At 39.3% G+C, this 26,939-nt stretch overlaps 1 protein-coding gene across 3 annotated transcripts in view; it reads left to right on the forward strand.

Annotated features, from left to right (window-relative positions):
* The window catches only part of PLCB1 (phospholipase C beta 1), a 622,850-nt gene that overhangs the window by 8,231 nt on the left and 587,680 nt on the right, over positions 1–26,939 (forward strand). For all 3 annotated transcript variants that reach the window (XM_054574043.1, XM_054574044.1, XM_054574045.1), the window contains exon 2: positions 9,786–9,863. In XM_054574043.1, the coding sequence (XP_054430018.1) occupies positions 9,786–9,863 (78 nt within the window). The remainder of the gene's footprint in view (positions 1–9,785; positions 9,864–26,939) is intronic.

A 26,939-nucleotide genomic window follows, 5' to 3' on the forward strand; every position in this document is an offset into this window, starting at 1 on the left:
AAATGAACTTTTTGGCCAAACCAATGTAACACAGTTTGGACATCTAAAGCTATATTTACTAGACTCGCTTGAAGTGTCTAATACTTTGGCTGCCAGTTAAGTTCCGCAAGTATGAGATGCACTCTTAGGAGATTTAAAGGGCAGAAATGTGAAAGAGGCTGCCTTTCTACAGATAAGTGATTTGAAGGTTATCTTCAGTGATCTTCCATGGTAGGAAAAGCCAGTGGTGACAGTGGCTGCCCCCTGTCCTCAGATTGCTCTCCCTTTGCCTTCGACTGAGCTGCTGAGGTTTTGGCTCCAGGAGTTCCTTCGTGATTTTTCACCTTTCTGAGTGTGGCGGAGGCAATAGCTCTCCTCGGGGTCAGGGCCGAAGCCCACTGCACCAGTCCTTCCAGAGATTCTGTCAAGTGCTTACTTGTCTGAAATTTAATTTCTTTATGCTCACAAATTCTAGAGGAGCTTTTGGTTCCTTCCCTAACCCCTGCCCAACATGGTCTTTTATCATTCTAGGATTTCTTGACTTTCAGCCCTAATGTGCAATAACTATCTAGACATCCTATGTAATTTTCTCCTGCAATATTACATTTGAATAAAATAGAGTTTTGCAATAATGCTGCCTCAAGTTAGAGAGTGATATTTATAAGAGGCACGTATACTTGTACAGCACTATAATTTATTTACATTCACCCCAGTGCAGTTATTGAGACCATGTGAGTGGTAAGAAAAGATCAAGTGGATTATTCCCATTTTCTATGGGGAAAAAAACAAAACAAAACAACTGAGGCTAGGTCTCTTGAGTTGCCCAAGGACTCATAACTAGTTAGAGCCAGACTCAGACTATAAAGCTAGGTAGTACGGTGAAATTCAGGTCCCTTTCTAGGCTACCGTGGCCGAAAGAGGATCCTTTTGGTAACAAAAGACTTTTAATAGAATCTAAATGACTATAAGTTGAAAGTAATTCTTTGACTTTTCCAAAGAATCTCCTTAATTTTGGGATTCATACAAATGAGGCTTAAATTCCTACAAACTCACCCCTTTTGGCTAGTGTCTTCAAAAATAGCTGTTTCTTTGGTATATATACAAACTTCATTTTTGTCTATATTATGTAGAATGTGGAGACATAGGGAAACTTCATGCTGCTGTGAGGCACAGTGGCCAGCATACATTGTAGTCTACAAATGTTCTGTGTCAGTCAGTGAATGACATGTGCATAGAAAGACATTCAGAAATGGTGTTAAAACAAAGGTCACTTTTTTTCATTGCCCAGTAAGGGACACTCTTGTATCTAGCAAGACTTATGAAATATGCTACCTTTTTCTCTTCCCAGCATACTTGCAATGTTGTCTTTTGTTGGGTTCCCATTAAGACCGGTCTCATGGCTTCTTATGGGAATCTTTGATCTTGGAAGGTTAAGGATACGATAGATGTGAAGGAAGTGTAGAGGATGTCACCTGCCCCCAAGCAAGTTACAGGGTGGCTTGAAATTCAAAGTAGTATCTAGATCCATTGCAGGAAGGTGCATACAGGGAGGGGGACATGGCTTGTCTCTATTGCAACTGGACCAGGGCTCCTAGAGGACTGTAGCTTTAATGCTATTTATCCTCTTTCCCTAGGGAAGAGCATAGATCTGGCCCTCAGTAGGTGCTCAGGGAATGGTTGTGGAATGAAGGAAGCGCCTGGTGTTTCTGGTTCACACAGGGGAGTGTACAGTCTTAAGGCAGACGTGGAGGACAGTCACGCTCCAAAGAGCCCTTCACAACCCATTGGACGTGGTGTTGGGTGGGAAGCTCTGCTCCACATCTTTCCATTCCATCTCAAATGTCCCACAGTCCAAGGAACTCCATGGCCTTCTTAACTAGGGTTTCTCCACAGGGAGATGTTTGTTGTTAACACAGAGCCGACTGCTGTTACACCACTGATTTCCTGTAAGGGCTAAATATGGCTTGAGGCTGAATGTGTACTCAATTGCGATTCAATATTGGTTGAAAGTTATAATGCTTAATGTGCTTGCACCTGATATCCTGAATTTTAGCAGTGGCTCCTGTTTCCTGAAAAAGAGGCTCACACATCCACACATCCACAAGTATCCAGATACTGCAATGAAAATTGCCCTTACAGAAATTCAGAAGTGTCTGGAATGAGAGGACAAATGACTGATGGTTGGGAAAACATTCTCGTTATTGTAGTAATGATTCACAAAAAGAAATATGAATATATGAGCTTTATTGACAAAATGAGAAAAATACCAAATAAAATACATACAGTTTAAAAGTAGTATTTATAATAAAACTTCTTCCTACCTTATTCCCCCTGTACAGAGGGAGTGGAAGTATACTGGGACATTATGGTTGACTTCCTCCCTTCCCCACTTTTAGTTTAATATACTGGGTCACCTACATTCTCCCACCTTCCCTCCAGTCCCTGGGAAAGCAACACACCTTCCTCATGTTTTGGCTTACAGTGGGTTCACATAGAGCCCCGTGCTTCCTGTATTTTCCGGGTTTTGGCTTCATTACTCTTACCCTTTGAAAGTATCTATGAAAGCTTCCCCTCTTGAACCTTTTCTAAGAAGGTATCAATATCTTCTTAGTCATCAAAGTCCCAACATATAGTCCCACAAAACATCTTCTAAGCCCCCTTCCTCCTGTAGTGACTGCCCTGTCCCTCCTCCCTTTCCCTCCACCATCTGCCTTTCCTCACATCTCACCCACTCGTGTACTGCTCCAAAGCCTTATTCTGCCTTAGCCTGTGCTTTGGAATTTCTCTTGCTAAGGCAACTGGCAAACTGCTAGGTGCCAACTCTAGCTGGTACTTTCTAGAATCTATCTTGTTTCCTGTCCTGCAGTATTTTTCCATCTACCTATCCAGTATTCATACTTTAAGTACATATGAATGCAGGTACATGAATCCCTAGTACAGTGCCTGAAGTAAACTGCATGGTATTTGAAGAAATGCATTTCCAACTTTTCCCTATATTTAAAGGGATTTTTACAACTGTCTGTAAAAGGCACATATCCTAATGGGGCTTGTTTTTCACTGTTTTGCATCCTCTTTCCTGGGCCTTCTTACCTCCTCTGTTTCCCTTTATTTGAGGAGATTTCAGGCTAGACATGCCCCTGGAAGAAAATTCTCATCAATGCTGATGACGCATATAGAAGTTTTGATTTACTGATCCTGATCTAACACGCTAGTGTCCAAGATTGCCTTTATTGTGTGTGCGTGTGTGTCTGTCTGTGTGTGCGTTTATAAGTCAGAGCTGCGTTGCTGACATGTGATGGGCATCACATTTGATTCTCAGTGACCCTTAGAATTTTTTCCTCTTATGTAGCTGTTTTTCCCCTAACATATACATTTGCTGCATTTGGCTCTGCTATTTCCTGATTCAAGGCTTGGATTACTTCCTGTGGAACATCGCTTGATATTTTTCCATGTTTATTCTGTAATATTGAGTAGTTTAGAAGTGCACATCTTGATTCATGCGCTCTCTCTTGTAATAGCATAAGAACAGAATCACTTTGGAGTCAGAACTACGGCCCACCTTGGCCAGTAGATTGTCTGACAGCGGTACTGAGGAATGTGCTGTGGGTCCGTGCACTGGCCCTTGACATTAGCCTTAAGGTTTGGGGTTATAGCTTTGCTAGGGCTGCCACGATACGGTACCAAGACTGAGTAACTTAACAGAATGTTATTTTCTCACAGTTTTGAAGGCTAGAAGTCTGAGATCAAGGTGTTGGCAGAGATAGCTCCTTCTCAGGGCCCTGAGGGAAAAATCTGTTCCAGGCTGCTGTCCTTAGCTCTCCCTGTGTCGTCACCTTTCCCTTCTGTACGGCTGTGTCGAAATTTCTCCTTTTCATAAGGATGCCAGTCATGTTGGATTAGGGTCCACCCTTTTGACCTCCTTTTAACTTAATCACCTCTGTAAAGACTGTCTCCAAACATGGTCCTATTTTGAGGTACTGGGGTTAGGGTTTTAATATATAAATTTGTGTTGGGGGGCAGTTTAGCCCATAACATACCTGATTCTGGTAAAGTGTAGCTCAGGAGGTGGCAGTGTGATGGCTCTATTCAGATATTTGCAAACTGACAGAGAAGCAACTAGATTATTTTGCACTGCTTAGATAGTAGAACCAGATGGTAGGTGCATATATGGAAAACCCCAAAACTTTCTAACGAATTTCCTGATTAAGTTTGCTATGTGAAGAAGATGTTCCTGTTAATGAGAACCCTGTTTCCCCGTGAAAAGATTTAGAGCTGCAGTGCCAATAGAAATATAATGCGAGCCATGGAGGAAATTTAAAATTTTCTAGTAGCCACATTAAAACAAATAAAAAGGAACGGATGGAACTAATTTTTAACAATATAGTTTATTAATCCATTATGTTGATTTCAAAAATCAATATCAAAAATTATCAGTGAGTGCCCCAGCCAGTGTGGCTCGGTTGGGTGTGGTCTTGCAAAATTAAATGTCGCTGGTTGGATTCCCAGTGGAGACACAAGTCTGGGTTTCAGCTCTGTCTCTGGTTGGGGCACATGCAGAAGGCAACGGGTCCTTGTTTCTCTCTCACATCGATGTTTCTCTTCTCTCTTTCTCCTTCCCTTCCCCTCTCTAAAATAAAAAATATATATATTAAAAAATACCAATGAGCGATTTTATATGCTGGTTTTCATTTTCAGACTTTGAAATCTTATAGCACATCTTAGTTGAACTAGCCATGTTCCAAGTCCTCACAGCCACAGCGCAGGTGCAAAGCAGGCAGTCTCAGAGCGGACTAAACCACCTCCCCAAAATGGTGAATGGTTCTTGAGGAATAAAAAATCGTCTTTTATTTTGTATAAAGCACAGATATACGTACAGCATATAAATAGACATCTGTGATATTAAAATTTCATGGAGATGATTGTGAAAATAAATGTTTAAAAAGTTCTTTAGAAGGGCAATCATGAAAAAATGTTGAGCAGCACTGGCATAGGAGCATGTACTTGCAGGTTTAATATCCAATGCTTCCCTTACTAGCTGAGGTGAGTTTCCTTGGGCAAGTTATTTAATGTGAGCCTTAGGCTATTAATCTGTAAAATGGGAATAATAATAGTGTCTGCATCTTAAATTGTAAGTAATAAAGAAGAACATTCATTAAGTATTCATATTGCATTGATTGGCTCACAACAAATGTTCAATATGTGTCCATTATACTGTCAGGGGTTTTTGTAAAGAATATTTTGGTGTTGGGAATTTGGATTACGAGTGCCCTTATCACTTCCTCACAGTTTCTTTAGGAGATTATATATATGTGTGTGTGTGTGTGTGTGTGTGTGTGTGTGTGTGTGTGTGTATATATATATATATATATATATACTTATATGTTTTTTTCTGTTTCAAAGTGATTTACTTTTTAGTTTTACATTTCATCTTTTTTGAGATCTAATTGTCAAGTAACACATTAGGACATATGATTGATTTATAACAGCACATAGACGAGATGACCACGGCAATAAAGAGGTGTTGGACTTTGTAATGTTGATGCTGAGCCCAATGACTCTTCCTCTTGCTCAAATGCTTCTCCTTATTTTGTGTGTTGAGGTTTTTTACTTTGTTCCTTGACTGTCCATTTTTTTTCCCTTTTGGGGATTCATGTAAGTTGCACAACAGCAAACTGCAAACCTTTTATATCATTATATTAGTCTTCACTATTGATGAGATAGGGATGAGAGTAAAACGGTTTCTATCAAATAAAGAGGAGTAGATGGAAATTTACTGTACATCATCCACTGTTACTAACTTAAAACAGGTATATGTATTAGTGCTCTTTTTCAAGGTAGATGTTTATTGGAGAAAAAAATACCTTGTACCTTTAAATAAGCAAGAGAAAGTTGCATTCTTAGAGGCTATGTATTTACAAGCTGTGGGTGTGCCTACATTTTAATCTTGCTGTATTTCTGATCCAAAGCCTCACCCATTTTTGGCCTCAGCCAGTGGGCTTCAGAGTGTGGTCTCTGGACCAGCAGTAGCAGCGGCAGCACTGGAAGCTTATTCAAAATGCAGGTTCTCAGTCTCCTCCCCAGGCTTGTTATATGAGACTCTGGGGAAAGGGCCCAGGAATCTGTGTTCTCACCAAGCAGGTAAAGGTGATGTGTTCAAAAGTGTGCAGACCACCATGTTATGGAATACACATCTCATAGATATTGATGGAGAGATAAAAAATGAAAAACAGACTGTCTGAAAGTTGTCTCCATTTTTCTGCAGTAAAATGCTGTGAGAGTCACAATCCATCTGCAGTTGCCTCGGAAATGAAGGGTGACCATGTATTTCAAACCTCAAACTAGAGCACATGTTCTGACAATTAAAAATACTTGAGATCTGGATTGCGTGGCTACTTTGGGATGGAGAAAATATAGAAACTTGCAGCTATGTGGGAGGTTGGAAAAAAGCAGGTGGAATTGAAAATGGATATTCATGTATTTCTGGGTCAAATCCTGCCTTGCATGGTAAGAATGCCAAGTTCTAGCTGATCTTGGAATGCTAGAGGTGATTATGGAGGATGCAGGCAGGGATCCGAGACAAATGATCACTTAACAGAGGAACTGTGTCCGGAAGAGTGTGGTCGAGAAAATATTGAACAAAGGAGTTTTAATTTTGATGGAGGAGAAGGAATAATCTAGAAATAGCAGTAGCTGAAGCAATGAGGCAGCCCATGGTGTTCCAAAATATAAATTTTGAGCAGTTTTACTCTTTTAGCTTCAAATATTTGATTGCCTGGGATCCTTGCAATGAATGATCACCAAGATTTCGATTAGAATCTTGTCAGACACTCTGATAAGAAAAGGACAGACCAGAGAATAAGTTATTCCTGTAGTTAATTCTAAATTCACCTGGACGTGGGGATGTGTGCTGTGTCCAGCCTGTTGGAAACTTATATTTTGCCCAAATCTAGAAGAATAGGTGATGAAATAGAAGTGAAAACGTTGCTATTACTTATTGGAAATATTGCTCTGAACTCTTTGTGTGTAATCGCATAGGATAGCGTTAAAATATTTAAAAATTTTTTTCATTATAATATCACATTTGTTTTTAAATGTCTTTTTGGATAGTTAAAAGTAATTTTGATATTTTAAAACTCCAGATAAAGTTCTGTGCAACAGTACAATCCTTGTAAAAGATATTTCAAACTGCCTGTTAAGAGTGAATCTTAAGACTATTAGGATAAAACGGAATGGCATTTCCTCAAAACATTAAATATAGGACTGAGATGGGATAGGAAGAAGCTGGGAGAATTCCTTGGCAAGTGGAATAGGGAAACTGAGACAGATAGCTTAACACAATGGCTGAGCAATTTACAGCCAGAAACAGAAGGTCATCTCCCTGGAGATAACATCCAGGCCTCAGTTGTATTTCAGCTCCAGGCCCAGAAAAGCAGCAAAACCAGGTGGGTGATGTGGGTACCAACTGTAGTGACTAACGACCCCCTGTCCTGGCACTGACCAATGGGGGGAGACCATGACCCTGAAAGGGCACACCCAGAGAACGGATGAGTAGTTTTCTGAAACCCTCCCCTGAGACCGCTCCTAAAAGCCCTACCTGCAGGAAAGAGGTAAAAACCTCAAGCCAGAGGACCCAGCTCCAGGGCTCTCCCTCTGAGGGGCAGGCCGCGGGCATTCCGTTTCCCTTTTTCTTCCCCCACTTCTTTCCCCACAGGCGTGCATCTCATAAACCCTAAGGCAGTGGGCAGCGGCAGCTTGTCCCAGGCCAGCCCCCAGAACCTGTCCCCAAAGCCCCTTTTTCTCTGACTTTCCAGTGAGCTAAGGCAGCCCAGCCTAGGCTCTCCTGTTGCTTCTCTTATGCTAAGCCCTTCCTTGTTTCCCTGTCCCCAGCTTTAATAAATGTATCCACATAGCCACCTGGACACGTGTTGTGAAGTCCTTCCTACACCAAGTCAAGAACTCACGGCCAGCTGGCCCTAGGCGGCCAGGCCCCCTGTCCACTACAGGACTGTGATCCAGGTATTCCACTTCCGGGTGTATCTGCCGAACACAGTTGAAAGTAGGGACACAAACTGGTATTTGTAGACCCATGTTCATAGCAGCATTATTCACAAAATCCCAAAGGTGGAAACAATTTAAATGTCCATTGGTGAATGAATTGATAAACAAAATGTGATGTATATATACGATAGAATACTATTCAGCCTTCAAAGGGAAGGGAATTATGACACATGCTACAACAAGGATGAACCTTGAACACATTATACTAAGTGAAATAAGTTAGACAAAAAAAGGACAAATATTGTATGATTGTACTTATTTGAGGTATCAAAAGCAGTCAGATTCACTGAGACAGAAAGTCGAATGGTGGTTGTCAGGGGCGGGGGTGGGGGTGGCGGGTGGGAATGGGGAGTTAGTATTTAAGGAGCATGGAGTTTCAGTTTGGGAAGATGAAGAAGTTCTGGAGATGGATGGTAGTGACGAATGTAGTTAAATTAGTGTTACTAAACTGGACACTTAAAAATTGTAAATTTTTTGTTATATATGTTTGCTACAGTACAAAAGGAATGCCATGATAAACTTTCATTTAATATGTTTTAATAAATCAGTTTTTAAACATAATTCACTATAACAATAATACACATTTTTATGTGCCAAATATTGGTCCAGGCGCTTTAACCAAATTGTCCTATTTAATTCTCACAAAATGTTTTCTGAGATAGGTATTATTATTATTTCTCTTTCTCTCTCTCTCTTTTGTTTTATTCTCCCAGCTGTGGTTGTGTAGAATGAGACACCAAGAGGAGACAGGCAGAAACTAGAACCCAGGGAGTTGGCTACTATAACCTGGCTTTTGCAACAAAATTTATTATGTAGACTAAAACCATCCATCTGCTCTACCAGTAGAAGAATTCCAAATTCCCAAATTATCTCTCCATGCTTTAATTTTCATTAAAAGTCCTTTTGATCAGATAAAGATAGAGATATCATAGTTATAATGTGTATGACAAAGTTGAAAGAAACTGGTAATTTATGTCTCTTTTTTAAAAAATGCAATTCCTGCAAAGGCCTAAGTATTTCAGTATAAAAATCCGTATCCAATGACGTGTTTTCTTGTGCAGATGGTATGCCTTTCTGAAAATTGCCAAAAAGAAAGAACGCAGATTTTAAAAATGTTTGATATTATAATTACAGTGTATGCAGTTTTTGCTTTATAATGTGCATGCTTTAAATTTGTCTGATGTTTTATTTCATCGTGCGAAATTTAAATTTGTAACAATTTTGTGTATATCCTTCTGAGTATGTAGAAGATGGTCTTATTTACTGTTACCTTGGAAACAGCAAGGCATAAATGCTATGTTTACTCTCTTTAGCACAATTAAAAATAGTTTTATAGAGCAAATGTAATTTAAAATATTATTGCAAGCATGAATTTTAATTAATTTTAACCGTATAAAATATATAATGATACTTAGTGTTAAAATTATTTTGAAACCTAAATATAGCTTTTTAAAAGAAAACATGTCTATACCTTTAAAAATCTTGTCTTAACTAATAAATATATGCATCACTGGACTTTTCCTTTACAAGTCATGTCCAAATAATCTAATTATTACTAAAGTACCTCAGTGTGGTAATTAATAATCCTGTTACATCAAAGATACCATGTTTAATTTTTTTGAAATTTTTTATTAATAATTGATTACCTTGTAGAAACTCTTAAAGACTATTACTTGTTAAGTAACTTCAGGGTAGGGTTTTCTACAGTGATATATATTGATATACATGTTTTTTTCTTACATTTCTAGGACTCCACTATTGTCACTCCAATTATTTTGAGGTCTGACCCTCAGGGATTTTTCTTTTACTGGACAGATCAAAACAAGGTAAAAAGTGATATTGGTCTTTTTTACATTATTTGGTTGCTGATTTGCAAGGTATTTTATCTACCTAAGTATATCCATTTCATAGATGACCTTTTGTAATTTATTTAAAGATTTTACTTAAAAGCATATCTAATATTGAAATGTCTTAGGTTTTTCCAAGGACTATAGTCTGAAGTATTAGATCTGCTAAATCACAGAACAATTGGTATATTTTCAGGAGAAGAACATGGAAATGTGAATTACATTTGTTGTAGAACAAAATTAGCCAGTATTACTGATTTAAGTCCCTCCTCCAACTCTATCCCTAAAGAATGAAGAAAATGATGAGAAAATACTTTTGATCTTAATGTCTGTAGCTCCGGCTTTTTCTTTCTCTTCCTTCTCCCCTTTCCTGCTTATTGAGGGTTCTCCTAGCCTCAGCGTGCATTTGACCTTGATCATTTGTTCACACCAGAGAATTAAGAATAAGATTCCTTTAGCCTGCACTTCAATTATTCAGAAATTTCTTCCCACGTTAGCTTTCTGTTCGCCATGTCATAAATTTAGGATCTCATATATTATGAAACCAATTGAGATGATTCCATATTAAATTATTAAAAAGTGGAATGTCTGGAGATCGTAAGATTTATTTGGCATTTAATGGGCAGTTAGACCAGAATACTCATAAAAAGTGGTTATTATTTCAAGACACAATGCTACTGTTCTGTACTTGAACCTACTAGGCAACAGAACACAATATTTTGGCTCTATAAATTTCAATATGTGGAGATAGGATAGACTTTACTGAGAGTGCTGAATACACCTTGAACACAATAAAATACCCGGCACCAAGTCGTGAGGTGCTGTTAGCCTTTTCACGTTCCCATGTTAGGTCCTTTTACCCAAACTTACTGGAATTTGTCAGTCTCACCTTCTGCTTTCTGGACAACCTGGATTCCTGCCGTGAGCAGTGGTATGGAACTGGCCATGTGCAATGGTGTGTTTGGGGTCAGGGTTGAATCTGGGCGAAGCTCTTAGAGTGCTGCAGAGTGACATCTGGTTCTCAGGGCCAGTCCTGAAAGGGCTTTTTTAATATAGCATCAAAAGGCAAATTTTCGCCTTGTGGCCCTAAAGTATCCTTCTGAGTATGGGTTCCCTGGAATCATCTCTGGACACAAATGTTGGGGCTAAACCGTAGACCCCACGCTAATTTCAAAAAATGTATTTGAGTGAGACTTAATATTCAACGTTCGTGTTTGTTGCTGGGTGTGTTAATCACTTTGGCTTTGACATTCTGTTTGGTTTCCTGCTGTTATATATAAAACAATGGCTTGAAAGAGGTTTTTTTTTCCCCTCCAAAAGGCTATTTTTAGAAGTGTTGAAGCTGTATTCATGAAAGATATATTTATAATGCCTAGAGCATTTTAAAGTTTGGATATTTGTACGAGAGGCTAAACTGTCAGTTTGATTTTTTTAACTGGTAAATCAAGCTTCTGTAAAAGCAACAGAAGGTATTTGGGGTTTTTAAATAATTCATGGCAACTCAGTTAAGCTCCCCTGTAGGACCAATCATAAATATTTCTTTGCGTAAGAAAGAGAAAGGTTTTAGGGCCGAAATCTCTTTGATGCCTCTCTATTGTTCTGTGAACCCAGTATTTTGACTCATGCTTCTTTTCATAGTTAGGGAAATTTCTTTCAGTTTTTTATACTAACCATATTTTCTTGGTTGTAATGCTGTTTATGACCAATGAAAACAAATAATGCAGTACCAATTTCTTTTATCTATTTATTACTTTTCTTTTCATGGATATTAATCTCACAGTTCTAGCCAAGAGCTGGTACATTTTACTTTTTACTTTTTAAATACTTTAGGCATTCCTCAGTCATATTTTAGAGGTTGGAGGTTTAATTTATAGTCAGTGATCACATATCAGCAACCAAAAGATGAGAGGATTTAAGTGGAAAAAATTAAACTTTGTATGCTTCCAAGGTTGTCATTTTCTTTTGGCTTGAAGCCCAGTCCTGGAACCAGAAGGCGTGATGCCTCCCCTTGTAGGAGATGGACTCCTGTAAGGGGTGTGTTAGAGCAAATGGAAGCTAGAAGAAATCACTGGTGCTCACAAATGAGGACGGCATGCCAAGCTTTTAGCCCATGTTTTTGCATAAGATCATTTGAAGGTACTGGCTGAGTGGTGCAATCACAATGATGCTTAGAGGCCCACTTTCTATAAAATGTGTTTTGCTGACAATTACACTTAGGAATGTGAGTCTAGCACATGTACTGTAGCAATGATATATCAGGGCAAAAATAGGATACTTGTAAGCTTATCCCTTGATTTTACACACTGCATTCTCCATTGGTTTGGAAGCTTGCACTGGTACTTAATGGAATATGCCTCTCTTCTCCCTTCCGACTTCTTCCCAACATGTTTCATTTTTGTCCATGAAGCCTCTGCTGAAACGCTTTGATTAGTAAACACTGGGGGCCTAGTCTGCTCTGAGGCAAGCTTAGTGGCTTTAAGAAGCTCTTGGTAAAAAACATTGTTACAAGATCTTTCTTTTTATAGCACTGAAGGAAAATCCTAATATTTTACATTGAATCTTACCCACATCCTCTGGGCCGTCCTGGCTACATTATACCAATGAGCAGAGCCACCCAAAAGCCCCTGCTTTCAGCCTCAGGGACGGCAGTGACATGCTCCTTTCCCTAACCCCGTGGCAAAGACAACGGGCAGCTCAGATGATAGACTTAGGAAGTAAAAGCCAGAGCTAGCAAGTAGTTTTTAGCTGACTTTGGTGAAACATTGAGAGCATGTGTGGGATTGATGGGAACAGATAAATATGCACATCATCTGAAGGGATACAGATGTATACTTTGTACTCACTATGAACTTATTTTCATTATTCTTTCCTCTTTACTGTTGACTCTGTAAATCTTACTGACTCTAATTAGCGACAACGAGTTTCTGAATATGGCTATTTTAAGCCTAGTGTTTTTTCTTGTGTCAGTGTGTGTTATGTGAAGAGGATCAGTTCATTTGTAACCATGGGTGGGAAGGGGCTCCTGGGTACTGGAGAGGTTACCCCATTAGGCTAGGCCTTTTCTCTGGAGCTTTACCATGTTGAACCAGAAACCAACACAGGAAGGGCTTGCCATGAAAACCGTGTGAGCTGCAAGAAGACTGATCCCAGTTTTGGAAGAAAAGCTAAAGAAGAAAAAAAGGGTCAATGTTACAGAGAGCAAATAAAGACCTATCCTGCTAGAATATGAAACAAAGTAGACCTTTGCCTTGCAACTGGATGCCCTGCTTCTGTGCCAAGGTTGGTGTAAAAATAAAACTAGTCACTACTAGTTCAGATCCAGGAAGTTCAATATAGTTCAATGCACTCTTCCTTGCATCACTGAAACAGCAGTTGGGAGAGGGGCAGTACCCATTATTTAGATTAGAAAGAAATAGCGAGAAAAATACACACTTTAAAGGAAGGACTCCAACTACTTTCTCTCTCTCTCTCTTTTGGTTACAGACCTTATTTCAGTTTTGCAGATCATATCCAAACACATTCTTTGTGTAAGAAGGTAAAGCCGTGCAAACGTCCTTCACCCCTCTCTGCCATGGACCCCTGTCCTAGTCCACTTTCCAGAGTTAACACTGGTAACAGCTTCTTGGTAGCTTTCCAGGTGGCTTTTAAGTGAAGCTGTACATGCATTAACTATGGAAATATTTCATTTTGTTTTTTTGGATATCCATTTGTATCCTGAGCGACGTATTATTTTTACTGTTCCACAAACTTGCTTTTCACTTTACAGATGAATTAGAGAATTATTCATGTAAGTACATGCGTATCTACCTCATTTGTTTAAATTGCACTATCCTATCCCACGGAACGGATTACTAAATTTTATTTAACGGAAAAATTTCTCGCTGATGGCTTGTTGGTGTTTGTCTGTTTCTAATTTGGGGCTGCAGATAACAATCCTCTAAGAATACCCAGCCTTGTGTGCCCCTCTCTAGATATATGGGTCAGGGTTTCCCTGAGGTAAATTCTCAGAAGTACAATTGCTGATTGAAGTCTATACATATCCTGAACTTTATTTAATAGTTGTGTCATATTATAATCCTGCCAGTCTTGTGTGAGAGAAACTGTTTCCTCAAGCCCCACCAATGCTATTAAGAAACATTTTGATTTTTGCCAGTCTGATACAACCGTTGTTCCTCTGTTTTAATTTACTGTTGCCTGGTTTGCTAGTAAGCTGTGTATATTTTCATACATTTATGGACCATTTCTGTTTTCTCTTACATGGATTACCTACTATATCCCTTGACTCCTGTTGAGAGTTCTCCATGTATTCTAGATGTTGTTCCTTTAGCTGTTATAAATGTTGCAAATACTTTCTTCCTGTCTGTGGCTTGTCTTTGAATTTCTTAACTTTCAACTTAAGCATGATAGAAGATGACTTGACATTTTCCACTTTGATATATTCACATTTCAATCTTTTTTCCTTTTTGCTTTATTTAGGCCTCTCATTCATTGTCTTCATTGCCATATTATTATTAATTTAGGTTTTTAATCCATGTTATAATTAACTTAGTCCATTTGGGCTGCTTTAACAAAATACTACAGACTGGGTGGCTTATAAACAACAGATGTTTATTTCTCATACTTTTGGAGACTGGAAGTTCAAGATCAAGGTTCCAGTAGGGTCAAGTGAGGGTCCTCTTCTGGGTTGCAGACCTCTCCTGGCATCCTCACACAGTGAAAGAGCTGGGAATCTTGTAGGAGACTCTTTTATAAGGGCAGTAATCCTATTTGTGAGGACTCTCCCAGGGGGACCTAATTGCCTCCCAAATGCCCTACCTCCTAATACCATTCTTGGGTATTAGTTTTTCAACATATGAAGGCGGGGGGACAAACATTCAGACTATAGCAGTCACATAGTATATTTTGAGGACTGATGTGACATGAGGCTCTAAATTTGATTATTGATTATTCTTTAAATAAATAGGTAGCCCTGTGTGATGGTGGCTCCCTACTTTCTGGTTGGTTCCAGCTGTGATAGCTCCCTCTCTGTTGGCTTTCTTTAGCCCAGGCTGTGGAGGGTCTGGGACATAGGAGCTGAGATGGCAGGTTGACCTTAGTTATGCTTCCATTTTGCTCCTAATTCCGACACCTGCGCCACTTGGTTTGCTAGCTCATAGATTCTCTCTGGTGTTTTAATGCCCGTGAGCATTAATGTCATTTCTTACTTTATTTTTATTTCATTGATCTTCTGCCTTTTCTATTTTTTGACTCAACAAGTACAATGCTTTCTGTTTACCCATGATTAGAGATTATAGACCTAAATTTATACCTGCATATTCAGTCATTTCTAGGATATCAGGACAGGAGCAATGGGCTCTACCACCTGCTCCATCTGCCCTCTCGTTCTGGCCTGTGATTTTCCATGAGATGCCTTTGGGATCCTTGTGCAGAGCGATGATTAAGTTTCTATGAATAGCAACTATAGACTGCCTTCTCTTATGGTAACCTTAAATTTTTTTACAGAGTTCAAAAGCAAGGTTTAAAAATTAAATATTTACATAAGCCATACTGACATATTTCAGCAAAAGAGTCCAGAGTTCGATAGTATTTTGAATGATGCATAATAAACTTCTACAAGAAAATCTAGCATATCCTATTGAAAAATTAGTCTGGCTTCCATAAAGAACCCCCCGCGCCCCCCATTTCATTAATCATTGTTTAGCAAAGGTGCATCCTCTTTCTGACACTCTTCTCCAGTGTATTCCAGAAACATCAATATTGACCTTTTTTTTGTGAATGGTGCATAGGGCGGGGCACTGAACAGTCGAAGGAGTGCAACGAAGGGGTTATAAATTAAGAAGAGGAACTCTATTCATTTTTATTTGGTAACTTCCCCCAAAGCCTATAACAATAACTGAAATTACCTCTGTAAAAAGCAAAGTGCATGTGAGGAGGACTGGGATTGTTGGTTGGTCTCAAACATACACCAATCTTTGCCAACTAAGCTGCAGTATCTCTGGCCTAAGTCTTTTCCTTTTTCCTCCCTGAATGTTTGAAGAAATTATTAGCTAGAGCAGATGCAGGATGAAATCCATATTGAAGGCCTCAGCACTGCTGGGGCCCCAAGTTGGAGCCTGGTGGCCAGCATTCATTCCTTTGCTTTTTCTGGCCACTAGAGCTTACTTTGCCACCCATACTGCTGCTGGGAAGTTCCTAGGCATTCACACCCAACCTGACCCTAGGAGTTTCATGGGTGAATATCACAGCTCCCTCGCCTCTTGGGTGGGAAAATTCAGAAGTACGTGGTCTGTCTCCTTTTCCAGCTCTCTCCAGTGAGATTAAGCCCATTTACACACAGTGGTAACTGGCTTGCAAACATACCTTTATGGGTTTCCTTCCCTTCCTTTCTTGATTCCCATTCCTGATGTACCCTGGAACCACCTTTAAAATAAACAAATTTTACTAGAATCCGTGTCTAGGAACTGCTTACTATGGGTACTTAATGCTTGACAACTTAATATAGATGCCCCTTAATTGAGGGTATTAAAAGTATTCCTCAGTAAGAGGCACTGGAACCTATTAAGTGAAAACTTTGTTTTAAGCCAGGGCGGTTTTCTTAAAATTCCTAATTAGAGAGGTAGGGCAGGGAGTTAAGAAAACCATGTTTGAAATCAGATGTGGGTTTGAGTTCTGGCTCTACCTTATATTAAATGAGTCACCTCTGGAGAATCTCTTCTACAATCCAAGCTTCGCTTTCACCATCTGTCAGGTGAGGTATTACCTTTTAGAGATGTTGATAAATGTGATACATGAAGAGTCTAGCACAATGCCTGGCAATTTGTAAACTCTCAGTCTTTAGTGGTGGCTTCAAAAATTAATCCTTTAATTTTACTTTTTAAATTTCATTTTTATTGAAGTATAATGGACAAATAAAACTGTAAGATGTTTAAAGTGTACAATGTAATGATTTGATACACATGTACATTGTGAAAGGATTCCCCCATCTAGTTAACACACCCCTCACCTCACATATTTATTGTTATTTTTGTGTGAGAACATTTAAGTTCTACTCTCTTAGCAAATTTCAGTTATACTATACGGTGTTTTCAATTACAGACACCATGTTATATACTAGATTCTCAGACCTTGATCACCTTATAAACTGAAGGTTTGTCCCCAAAGCTTCCCCCTCCCTGCACCCTCTCCCTGTTCCTGGCAACCGCTTTTCTACTTTCCTACTTTCTGTTTCTGTAAGTAGATTGTTTTTTCTCTGTCTGGCTTATTTCACTTAGCATAATGCCCTCAAGGTCCATTATAGTGGCTTTTATTATTGGTATATAATAAACAATTAGTCTCTGACTAAGCAATTAGTCCCTAATTGTTAGGGACCACAAATGTGCTGTTTTGAAAGCCAACTGACCATCTGTTTACATATAGTTTTAAATGTTTTTTTTTTCTTCTTAAAGTAATACTGGCTTGTTTTCTGTTTAGCCTGTGCTGTGCTCCTTTGCTCTAAAGCAGTGAAGCTTAGGTCTGCTTGGGCAAATAGGATGTTTATGTATTTCATGATGTTTGTGAAACAGAGCCATGGAAGGCAAAAGAAGGGGTTTATTTTTTAGAAGACTTTTCTTTTTAGGATAACTCTATTCCATCATAGGTGAAAGTTTTTTTGACCCTTGGGAATTGGAAGAATCTTATGGAATGAGCTATAAGATGATTTAAAAGTCTTGGATAGGAGACACTGATATTCACAAGAAGAATTGGACTCCATGGTGGGTGTCTGTGTCGTTTTACTAAAATAATCACTTCAGGATTATTGCAGCTGTATTGGCACCAGGCAGCTCCTCCTCCTTCACATATACCAGAACCTTAGAGATTAAACTTTTAGTGTTTTGTGGCATAATTTACATAGTCATTAATCTGTCAAATTGCTGAGGAACAAGTCTCTCATCATCAGATCCACTTGGAGATTAAGCTCCATTTACTCTGAACCCGAGCTTCTTTTCACCAGCCTGAGCCCCGGAGCGTTTGCCTCCGTGAACTCCCGCTCGTACGGGATAACCAAATGTTAGGACTGCTTAGGCTACGTGTGCGCAGCAGAGCAAGGGATATTATTAAAATGAAATCTTGTACAAGTCCTTCTTAGATGTTGGGCTTCATGGATTTTTAGTAGAATTTTTAATCGAGTGGGACCTTTTGAAATGTATTGTGAAATTAGGCTGGTTATAATGAAATGGCATCATTGCAGTTTCTTTAGGAATCATTTGTAGGGTGTAGGTGCATTAATATGATTTTCATGTCATCCTCAGAGTACTTCATCATGTGAAGAACAACAGCAATACTTATTTGAATATTGTAAGCAGAGCTGAGAGATGTATAATACCCTGGATTTAATTCAAACTTGATTACTCCTAATACAGGGCAGGCAAAACTAGATCTATAGTTGTGAATACGCGAAACACAGAGTTAATAAAGCTGCCGCAATAATCATAACCTGCATGTGTTTTTCCATAGGAACAACTGTGAGCCTGCTTTTGTCCATCTCTGTATAATTTAATTACAAAATTATGCCTCATTTTTTTGAGTTGCTTTTATTTAGCTTTTCCCAGTCTAATATGAGAAATTACATTGAGTGCTTTACATGCTCTGAGCTATTATAATGAGATATTTTTACCTTTTAATACCAAAATTAGTTTGAGACACTGGATTGGAGGAATGTGTGCAGGAAATACATTTTGCATATTGTTCATAATTTGATTTCCTGTTATGTGGAAAACCCATTTGCTTTGTTGTGAATAGAATTCCCAGATACTTGGTATTGACATAATGTCGTGCTCCTTTGTTTGAATTACAGATCTTGTAGATAGAGCAAACATTTTTGTTTTTCTCTACTTTATTTTCTTGCCAGTCCAGGATTGTTTGACACTACTGATGGGGTTCTTGTCAAGCTCTTTTTATATTTTAATCAGCAAGACAGCCTCTTTTTTCCCTTCAGGTTAGTACAAACTGTCAGTTGTAAAAACAGTCACGGGGCTGTGAAGTACAGCATAGGGAATACAGTCAATATTACTGTAATAACTATGTGTCGTGTCAGACCGCGATCCCTTCATATAAATAGTTAATTACCGGGTCGTATACCTGAAACTAATATAATACTGTATGTCAGCTGTAATTAAAAAATAAAAATATTTAAAACAAAAACAGAAAAAGAATAAAGCTTTTATAAACAAAAAATTAGATGGACAGTTGAGTCATTTAAGCATTTATCACAATAAAAATAAGCCGAAATTAAAAATATAATTACTACTTTTTTTGTTTAAATTTAAAAAGGCAACAACAAATTTTGAACATGCTCTAATTCAATTTACACATACCTTTAAGTTATTGTTTGTATTATCATTGTTATCATCATCACCAATAATGGCAAAACATGCATATAATGTTCTCTGCATGCCAGGTGCTATTCGAATACATAGGTGTCCACACACATACACACATGCACACACTCACTTAATCATTTCCACAGGCCTATGAGGAAAGGGCTACTATTATCCCCATTTACCTGTGAGCATATAACATGCACACAGAGGTTAAGTAATGAACCCTGGTCATCCAGCTGGTTAATGGTAGAGGCAGAAGTAGAACTCAGGCAGTCTGGCTGTGTGTCCTAGTTCTTGTTACTTTTTGAAGAACCTGTTTAATGTGTAAAGTTAAGTTTCCCAGTGAGATGTTTTCCCTTAGAGTTGTCTGAAAATAAACCTCAACAGACACATTACTTTTGTGAGAAAGAGGCAACCACTATGAAGAAATTCTCAACTGGGACTGCTCATTGAAATCACCTGGAGAGATTTACAAAATGCCGATGCCTGGGCTCTGCCCCTAGAGAGTCTGATTTAATGGCTCTGTGGTGTGGTCAGGACACTGAGCTTCTTTTCTTTTCTTTCTTTCTTTGTTTTTTTTTTTTTTTTTTGAAAGCTTTTCTCATTTGGTTCTTATGTGCAGCCAAGGCGAACACTAATAGAAAGCAAGCTGACATCACAAATTAATTCAGTAAGCTTCCTGAGAGGAAGTGCTCACTTTGCCTTTCCTGTTTGTGGCCTCATTTCTTTCAGAAGTAATACTCAGCTTGGGCACCGAGAGGTCTGGAAAGATTCTGAATTATTTGGCTATGATTGAATGACATCCCCTATACTGCACCTAGGAAGGCAGGAAATTGCTAGTGTTTTTAAGGAAGATTCTCAATATCTAAGATTGAATCAAAATAAATATTTTTGTTAAATTCAGTTGATGGAAATTTATTTAATTTTATATTCCCTGAATGTTCCAGGTGTTAGCTATAGGTTTTATCCTTACTGAATATGTCCTCAGTATTCAAGCCCTATTAATGGACTTTGTTTTTATATTTTTCTAGATCTTCTACCAGACGAAGTTGCTGTTTCAATTCCATGTTTAATTAAATAGCTGCACTGTTGAATAAGCAAATGTGATTTTAAAAATGATTTTATATAATTATTTCATTTTATATCTTAAATTTACATTATGGATACAAAAGCGGATATCTTCTTAAACTACAACATAATGTCATTTCTTACTAATTTGTAGTAGGAATTCTTCCTTTATGGACACATAAACCCACAGGAGAACCAGAGAGCACCAAATCCTGCACAGGTGTGACAGGAAGCTTGTCACAGTCACCTTTACACAATACATTTGAGAGTGGTAAAATTCATGTTTCTCCCACTAGAATTTTTGGTTTTCAGTGGTGTCTTCAACAGGGGACGCGGGTTGTGATCAGTGCTTTTTCCCTTTGGCATTGTGCACCGCACCCCGCTCGGGCACCGCGGCCTGGAAATTGTGCAGCATGGCAAACAGTGCACCTGTTTGCACTGAATGCCTCAGTGAAAGTTTTATGGGGCAGAACTAGTTGCTGTGCTAAGAAATTAACTGTTGTGCGGGTATAATAATGGATTCTATTTTTAGATAAACATTTGTTTCTGTAGCGTGGCTTCCTTATGCAAGAGGGCGGCAGTCTCAGCACTATATTGTGAATATTGAGCTATCAGAATACAAGAGTAGATGGGACTTTAGATGATGTGAATTTTTTGTGGTGTTTAGCTCTAACATATTTCATTGCTGGAGGGAAAGAATTAAAAACGCAAGAGACAAAATACTTAAACAGTTTCATTTCAGTTTTCTGGTGTTTGTAGGGTGAGTTCTTCCAGCAGCTGACCCCACGAGGAGGATTCAAATTCAAGTAGTTTATTTGGAAGGTGACTCCAGGAAGCATAGGCAGGCCAGTGGGGAAGTGAGACAGGCGAGGCAAGGCAGCCGATGAAGTGTGCATCATCAAATAGCTCCTGCTCTCGGCAGCTCAGGCTCCATCCATCCCACTGAGAGCCTTGGGACACTTACCCTCAGAATCATCGCAACTGAGGGGCGAGAGAACTGTGGTATTTGCCTGCCAGTTGCCACCAGTGGTTGAGGGAAACCCTCCCTGGGGCTGTTATGTCCTCAGCACGTCTGCCAGCCACTGAATGGTCGAGGAGTTGGGGTGCTCCAGACCAGTGGCATGAGAAAACCCTCAGACAGAGTTGCAGTTGCAAACTGTCACTTGGCATGCATGGGAACACATGAGCACCAGCACCAGTACTACTCTGAGGCTTTAATTTTCAGGTTAGACTTTATAAATCTGTACACAGGATACAAACTAGAGGCTAAACCCTTTCATAGACAGATCTTGCTTAGCCTGCATGACATATTAAAACATGTAAGCATGAGTTACCAGCATTTAAAAATCTGGGGACTTCATATACAAATCTGGTTTTTCAGACAATTAGAGGGCATGGCAACACTTCTAGACATACCCTTCTTGTCACATTGGATTGCCTGCTTTAGACAGGGCATGTTGTATCCAATTGGCCAAAGTCCCTACCAGGCCAGCCTACCTCATTTGTATGACCTCTTTAGCTCATTTAGAGTGTAAATCTTGGACCTCTATGGGGTAACATCCTTTACTGGAAGCTTCAATAAGCTAATGATTATGAAGCTTCATGTGGAATGGGATTAATTCTGTCACACTGGGCTGATGGAATACTGTGGCATAGAGACTGAATGTTAGAATGGAAGTGCAGCTGAAGGTCACACATCCAGGCTCTGGTCATAGGAGCTATAAGCAAAGCAGTTGATGCTCCGAGCCCATTTTGTCTCTGTGAAATATGCCCCTGAAGCATGTGAGCCCTGAGGTCGCTCTCAGCTTTAAAAGGCTATTATTCCAAAATGACTTTCATGTGGAATTGTGCTAGGTAAGATTTATAAATATGATTCCTTGGCAAAAGATTTCATGTGGAATTGGGCTGTTCATCTATGGGAAATAAAAATGGTGGGCTCTGGGACGCCAGGCAGAATTACTTCCTTTGTGGAATGAATGGGATTAACCTTATCTCCAGCTCAAGGCACTGGGCACCGACTAGTTCAGCCAACCAGTATAAATCGCTTTTCCTTCACTGTCCAATACAGTAAATGTTGCTTTTTACATTTAAATTTTAATTAATTAAAATATAACTAAAAAATAAATTTATTTCCTCAGCCACATTAGCCACATTTCAAGTGCTCAGTGGCCACCTGTGGACAGGTCCCATAAAAAGACGTTTCTATCACTGCAGGAAGTTTTGTTGGATGTCTCTGCATAGAGATTGGATTAGGAATGGCCTACTCAGAGCCAATGCAAGGTGAGGAAAAGTTTTCTTGCACTTATGGGCAAAGAACCTTTTTCTCTTTCGCTGGATCATGAGTTGCAAGGATGGTATATGGACCTGAACTTATTTATTTATTTTCCCATGAATGAAGATGTTGGGACAATTCAGATACCATTTTGGGAATCTAGCAAGTAAGTTAACGCTGCACAAGACAAACCAGTGCGAACAATGTCCTTAGTGACATCTTTTGAGATGCCTGATTAGGCCACTTCAATGACATGACCTAATCAATGCACTTCATTGTCTAAGCGGGCTTACATTGAATGTTTATTTATTTAAAGATAGGCAGGGACCCAGATATCTAGGATCCTGCTGCATTTGGCCCATAAACATAAAACACAAGTAAAAGAAAGGGTAGAATTTGTGCAATCTTTTTATATGCAGTGGCTTCAATTCTATATGCAAGACATTACTGTTAGTTGTTTTATGTTTTTTTCCAGGTTGGATTTTAGCTATCAAGGATAGTTTTAATGGTTTTTAGCCTTAGTTGGGGAAGAATTTGTCTTGAGAAACATGGGGAAAAGTGAAAATTTGTGCAGAAAATGAACGTTTATGGCAACTTTCTTTATTAGCCTAAAAGTGTGAGTTGTACCAGAAGGATTTCTAGGGAAGGAAAGTTGAATGTATTGATAAACTTTTGTGTTGTAGTCATCATGCCAAGGTGCCTTATGTAGGCTTTCTTATTAATTAATCATTTAGTTGATTTTCCCTATTTCCTATTGAGGAAACTGAGGCTGTAGCTAAGTTTATTTTCCTGGAAGGCTGTCTCTAACCTGGTCTGTCTAGAATACCTCATGCCTTCCTTTACCTTAGCACTTCTAATCCTGTGTTAATTTTGTCTGGTTGATTTTACTGCCCAACAGATGACGAAGTCTTTGAATTCAAGAACTTTATTCAATATTTGGCACTTCTAGTACACTGCTAGTATATATAATGGCTCAATCTGTGCTGGTTAAATGAATGAGACTTAGGAAAGCTTTGTCACTTGTCTAAGGTTATGTGCTACTAAGTGGTGGAGAACCAGGTCTGTCAGGAGACAGACCCATTGACTTTTCCTACTATTGCCGGTTCATTAACATCTCCTTATGTACACCTCCAGTTGCCTCTTAGCAGTTTGTGTGACCTCCTATTTCTATAGGAAAGAAAAGGCACTAGGGGGCCGGCATCCCCACCTACTTTCTGCTACCAGCCCCAGAAGCCCACCTTTGTGGCCATCCCTACCTCTTTGGCCCTGGACCCTGACTTGCAATGATTTTACACTAACATTGATCTCATCTATTTCTTGTGTTATCAATATTTCCCCTTTCACAAGATCCATACAAAAATATTAAACATGACAGACCTCTCCCTTCTTACAAGACAACCCTATACCCTCTGGATACTTTATTTTCTTTTTCTTTTTGTTTACAGCAAATATCATTAAAGAATTGGCTGTTCTCTCTGCTTCCATTCACACCTTTCACCAATTCCTCAATCCATATTAACCAGAATTCTGTGCTCATCACTGCTCCAAACTATTCTTTCTCAAGCAACCAATGACCTTCATGTTTCAAAACATATTGGCTATATTTAGCTTTCTTTGTGCTTGATCTGCTTGATCTTTTATTAGAATTTTACATTGTTGTTTGCCCCATTTTCCTGGAAACATTTTATTTTCTTGACTTCCTTGCTCTGATACGTTTTCCCTTTACTCCAAGCACTCAGTTTATTTGCTGACTCTAAGTTGCAGCCTTTCTCCACTCACCGGGATCTCATCTTCACTTATAGCTTCATTTACCATCTGGACACAGGGGCTTCCAGTTTTACGTTTCCATCCAGGGTCCCTGAGATAACCTGAAACCTAACATTCCTAAGATTGGCATCATTCTCTTCCTCCTTTCACCTCTGACCTGGTCCTGCTGCCCTGTGAATGGCACCGCCCGTCACAGCGTTGCACAGTCTGAACCCTTCACACCTTCTCCTCCATTTTCCCTTCAAGCTCTTGGCCCCTTGCGTTTTGTGCTTCAGCCACACTAGCCTTCTTCCATTCTCAGAGGGGGCACGTTCCTCTCTGCCCGAAGTCTTCACAGACTTTCCCTCTGCTTGGAATATGTGTGGTCTCTCTACACATGACGCCTTCCCTGCTTTGCCCCACTTCTCGCAGCTGGAATCAGATATTTTGTATATAGTTATGTAATGTTAAACTCCCTTATTAGCATGTTGACTCAGTGAAGGGAGTCTAGTGTTGTCCTAGTAAATGTTTAACAACTGGCTGTCCTGGAGGAAAAAATGATATGTAGCATTTGCTGATTTCCTTGGTGTAAATACTTCTTCTGAGTCTGATTTCAGGCTACCAACACGTCAGTGAACACAGATTGGGAAAGAGAAGGACCCAGTTGGCTCTCATAAGCTTAGAGGAAAGCTCTAGTGCACTGCCAGGGCGTGCCTGTCCTCTTCACTGCTGTATCTTTATGACTTGGGACAAAGCTTTGCACATTGAAGATAATGACTAGTAGTTGGAGGGATAAATGCAGTGTTTTTAATGCCACCGTAATGACTTAATTCAGGTTGTAATATTATATAGTGGTATAGTTGAGCATATCATAAATCTACTTTACAGGAGAACAAGTAATGTTTGATTATCCCTTATTAATTTTAAGTTGTCTGTTGAGAGGGATTTTAGCTTTATCATTTTCCCCTTAATTATCTGTTGTAGTTATTTATAGAATAAATATACTAGTCAGCTTCTGCTGTGTAGCAAACCACCCCAAAACTTAGTGCCTTAAAACAACAAATATTTATTTAGATTAGTCCTGTATGAGTTGGCAGTCTGGTGTGGGCTCAGGTAGATCATTTTTCTGGCTCAGCGGGTTCCGCTGGCACCTGCAGTTGGTTGTGGGATGGACGTGTGGCCCTGCTGATCAGGGTTGGCTTCCATTGCGAAGAGGCAGGCCCGCAGAGAACGATGTGTGGCGAATATAGCAATCACAAACAGAAAAGGAACTGTTTCCTTAAATCGTAGAAGATTCTCTCGAATAGTGAAATGCCTCAATGGGGACAGAATCGGCCAGTGGCTTCCTCACCTTCCTGAAATATCAAGGCTCTGCTAATCCCTAGCCAGGCAATTGTGGTAATTTCATACACCCAGCGTGATAGCCCTTAGGCTGCTCTGATGTAGTGGTTTGCCTCCATATCCTAGACTTCGGAGTCCGTAGTTGATGTTTGAAGAGGAAAAGATTGCTGTGAGATGTTGGGGAAGTAGGGTCATGTTCCAACCCAGATGTACTCAAGCAGCACCCTCCTACCAACAGCTCTTAACGGAGTGTTTTCAAGAATGTGACTGGGTGGGGGCAATTGAAACCAGAGAAGGAACTCAATTAATCTTCAAGGCTACAAGTTTGCTGTTATCAATCTCTCACTTTCTTGTGCTATTTTTTTTTCTCTTTTTTCTCTTTCTAAACGACTTTGAAGTGATTTTTCTCTCTGCCAAATATAGCCTTTTCTTCTTCTTTCTTTTTCTCTTTTTTTAAAAAAAATATTCCTGTGTTGGGAACATGGAAATAATTCCAAATCTGTAAGAACACTGGGAAAGTGGAAATTAAACCTCAGAATTCTTCACTGTTGGAAAATGAACATGGGGAACTTTCCATATGAGAAGCGGAAATCATTCCCGGTCTTTTCTCCTAGCCTAGCCTGGGCCACAACATGCATTTTCTTGGGATGAGAAACACATGACTTTGAGTGAGGGTGAGTTTGGTAGATATTGTCAATGAGGCATGGGAAGGGATCAGCTCTTACTCTGAGCTCACCTTTTTTTTTTTTTAAGCTGAGTGTGCTCTGGGAAGATGCAGGCATCAGCATATTTATATCTGACTGAGGTAACAGAGCATGCAGTGAAAGGGAAGGAAGGCCATTATCAGGTGAATGTACATTGGATGGGAAGCCACTGAGGATAAAACATTGTTTATTGCCATCTCTTTATTTGTGCTTTGTAAAATTAGTTCATGACCTCCATAATTTTTTTTTTGTAACATACTCGGTATAAAATTATGAACTCTAAAATCCAACTCCCTGGATTTAAAATGTGGCTCAGATACTGTAAAGTGTCTCTGGGGAAGACATTTCACCATTCTGAACTTCAGTGTGCTCTTCTGCAAAATGGGAATAATACATATACTTTATAGGACTCTCCTGAGGATTAAATGAGATAACACATCTGAGGTACTTGGCACGGTGCACAGAGTAAATGCTCCATACCTGCAGCTATTTTTAGTAGAAATTGTAATCAATTTGAATAGGGGTGTGTGTGTGAGAGAGAGAATTTGAACTATGGCAGCTGTTT

The sequence above is a fragment of the Pteronotus mesoamericanus genome, unplaced genomic scaffold, assembly GCF_021234165.1.
Source record: "Pteronotus mesoamericanus isolate MK-2021 breed Mesoamerican mustached bat unplaced genomic scaffold, CSHL_Meso_final contig_25, whole genome shotgun sequence".
NCBI classification, from domain to species: domain Eukaryota; kingdom Metazoa; phylum Chordata; class Mammalia; order Chiroptera; family Mormoopidae; genus Pteronotus; species Pteronotus mesoamericanus.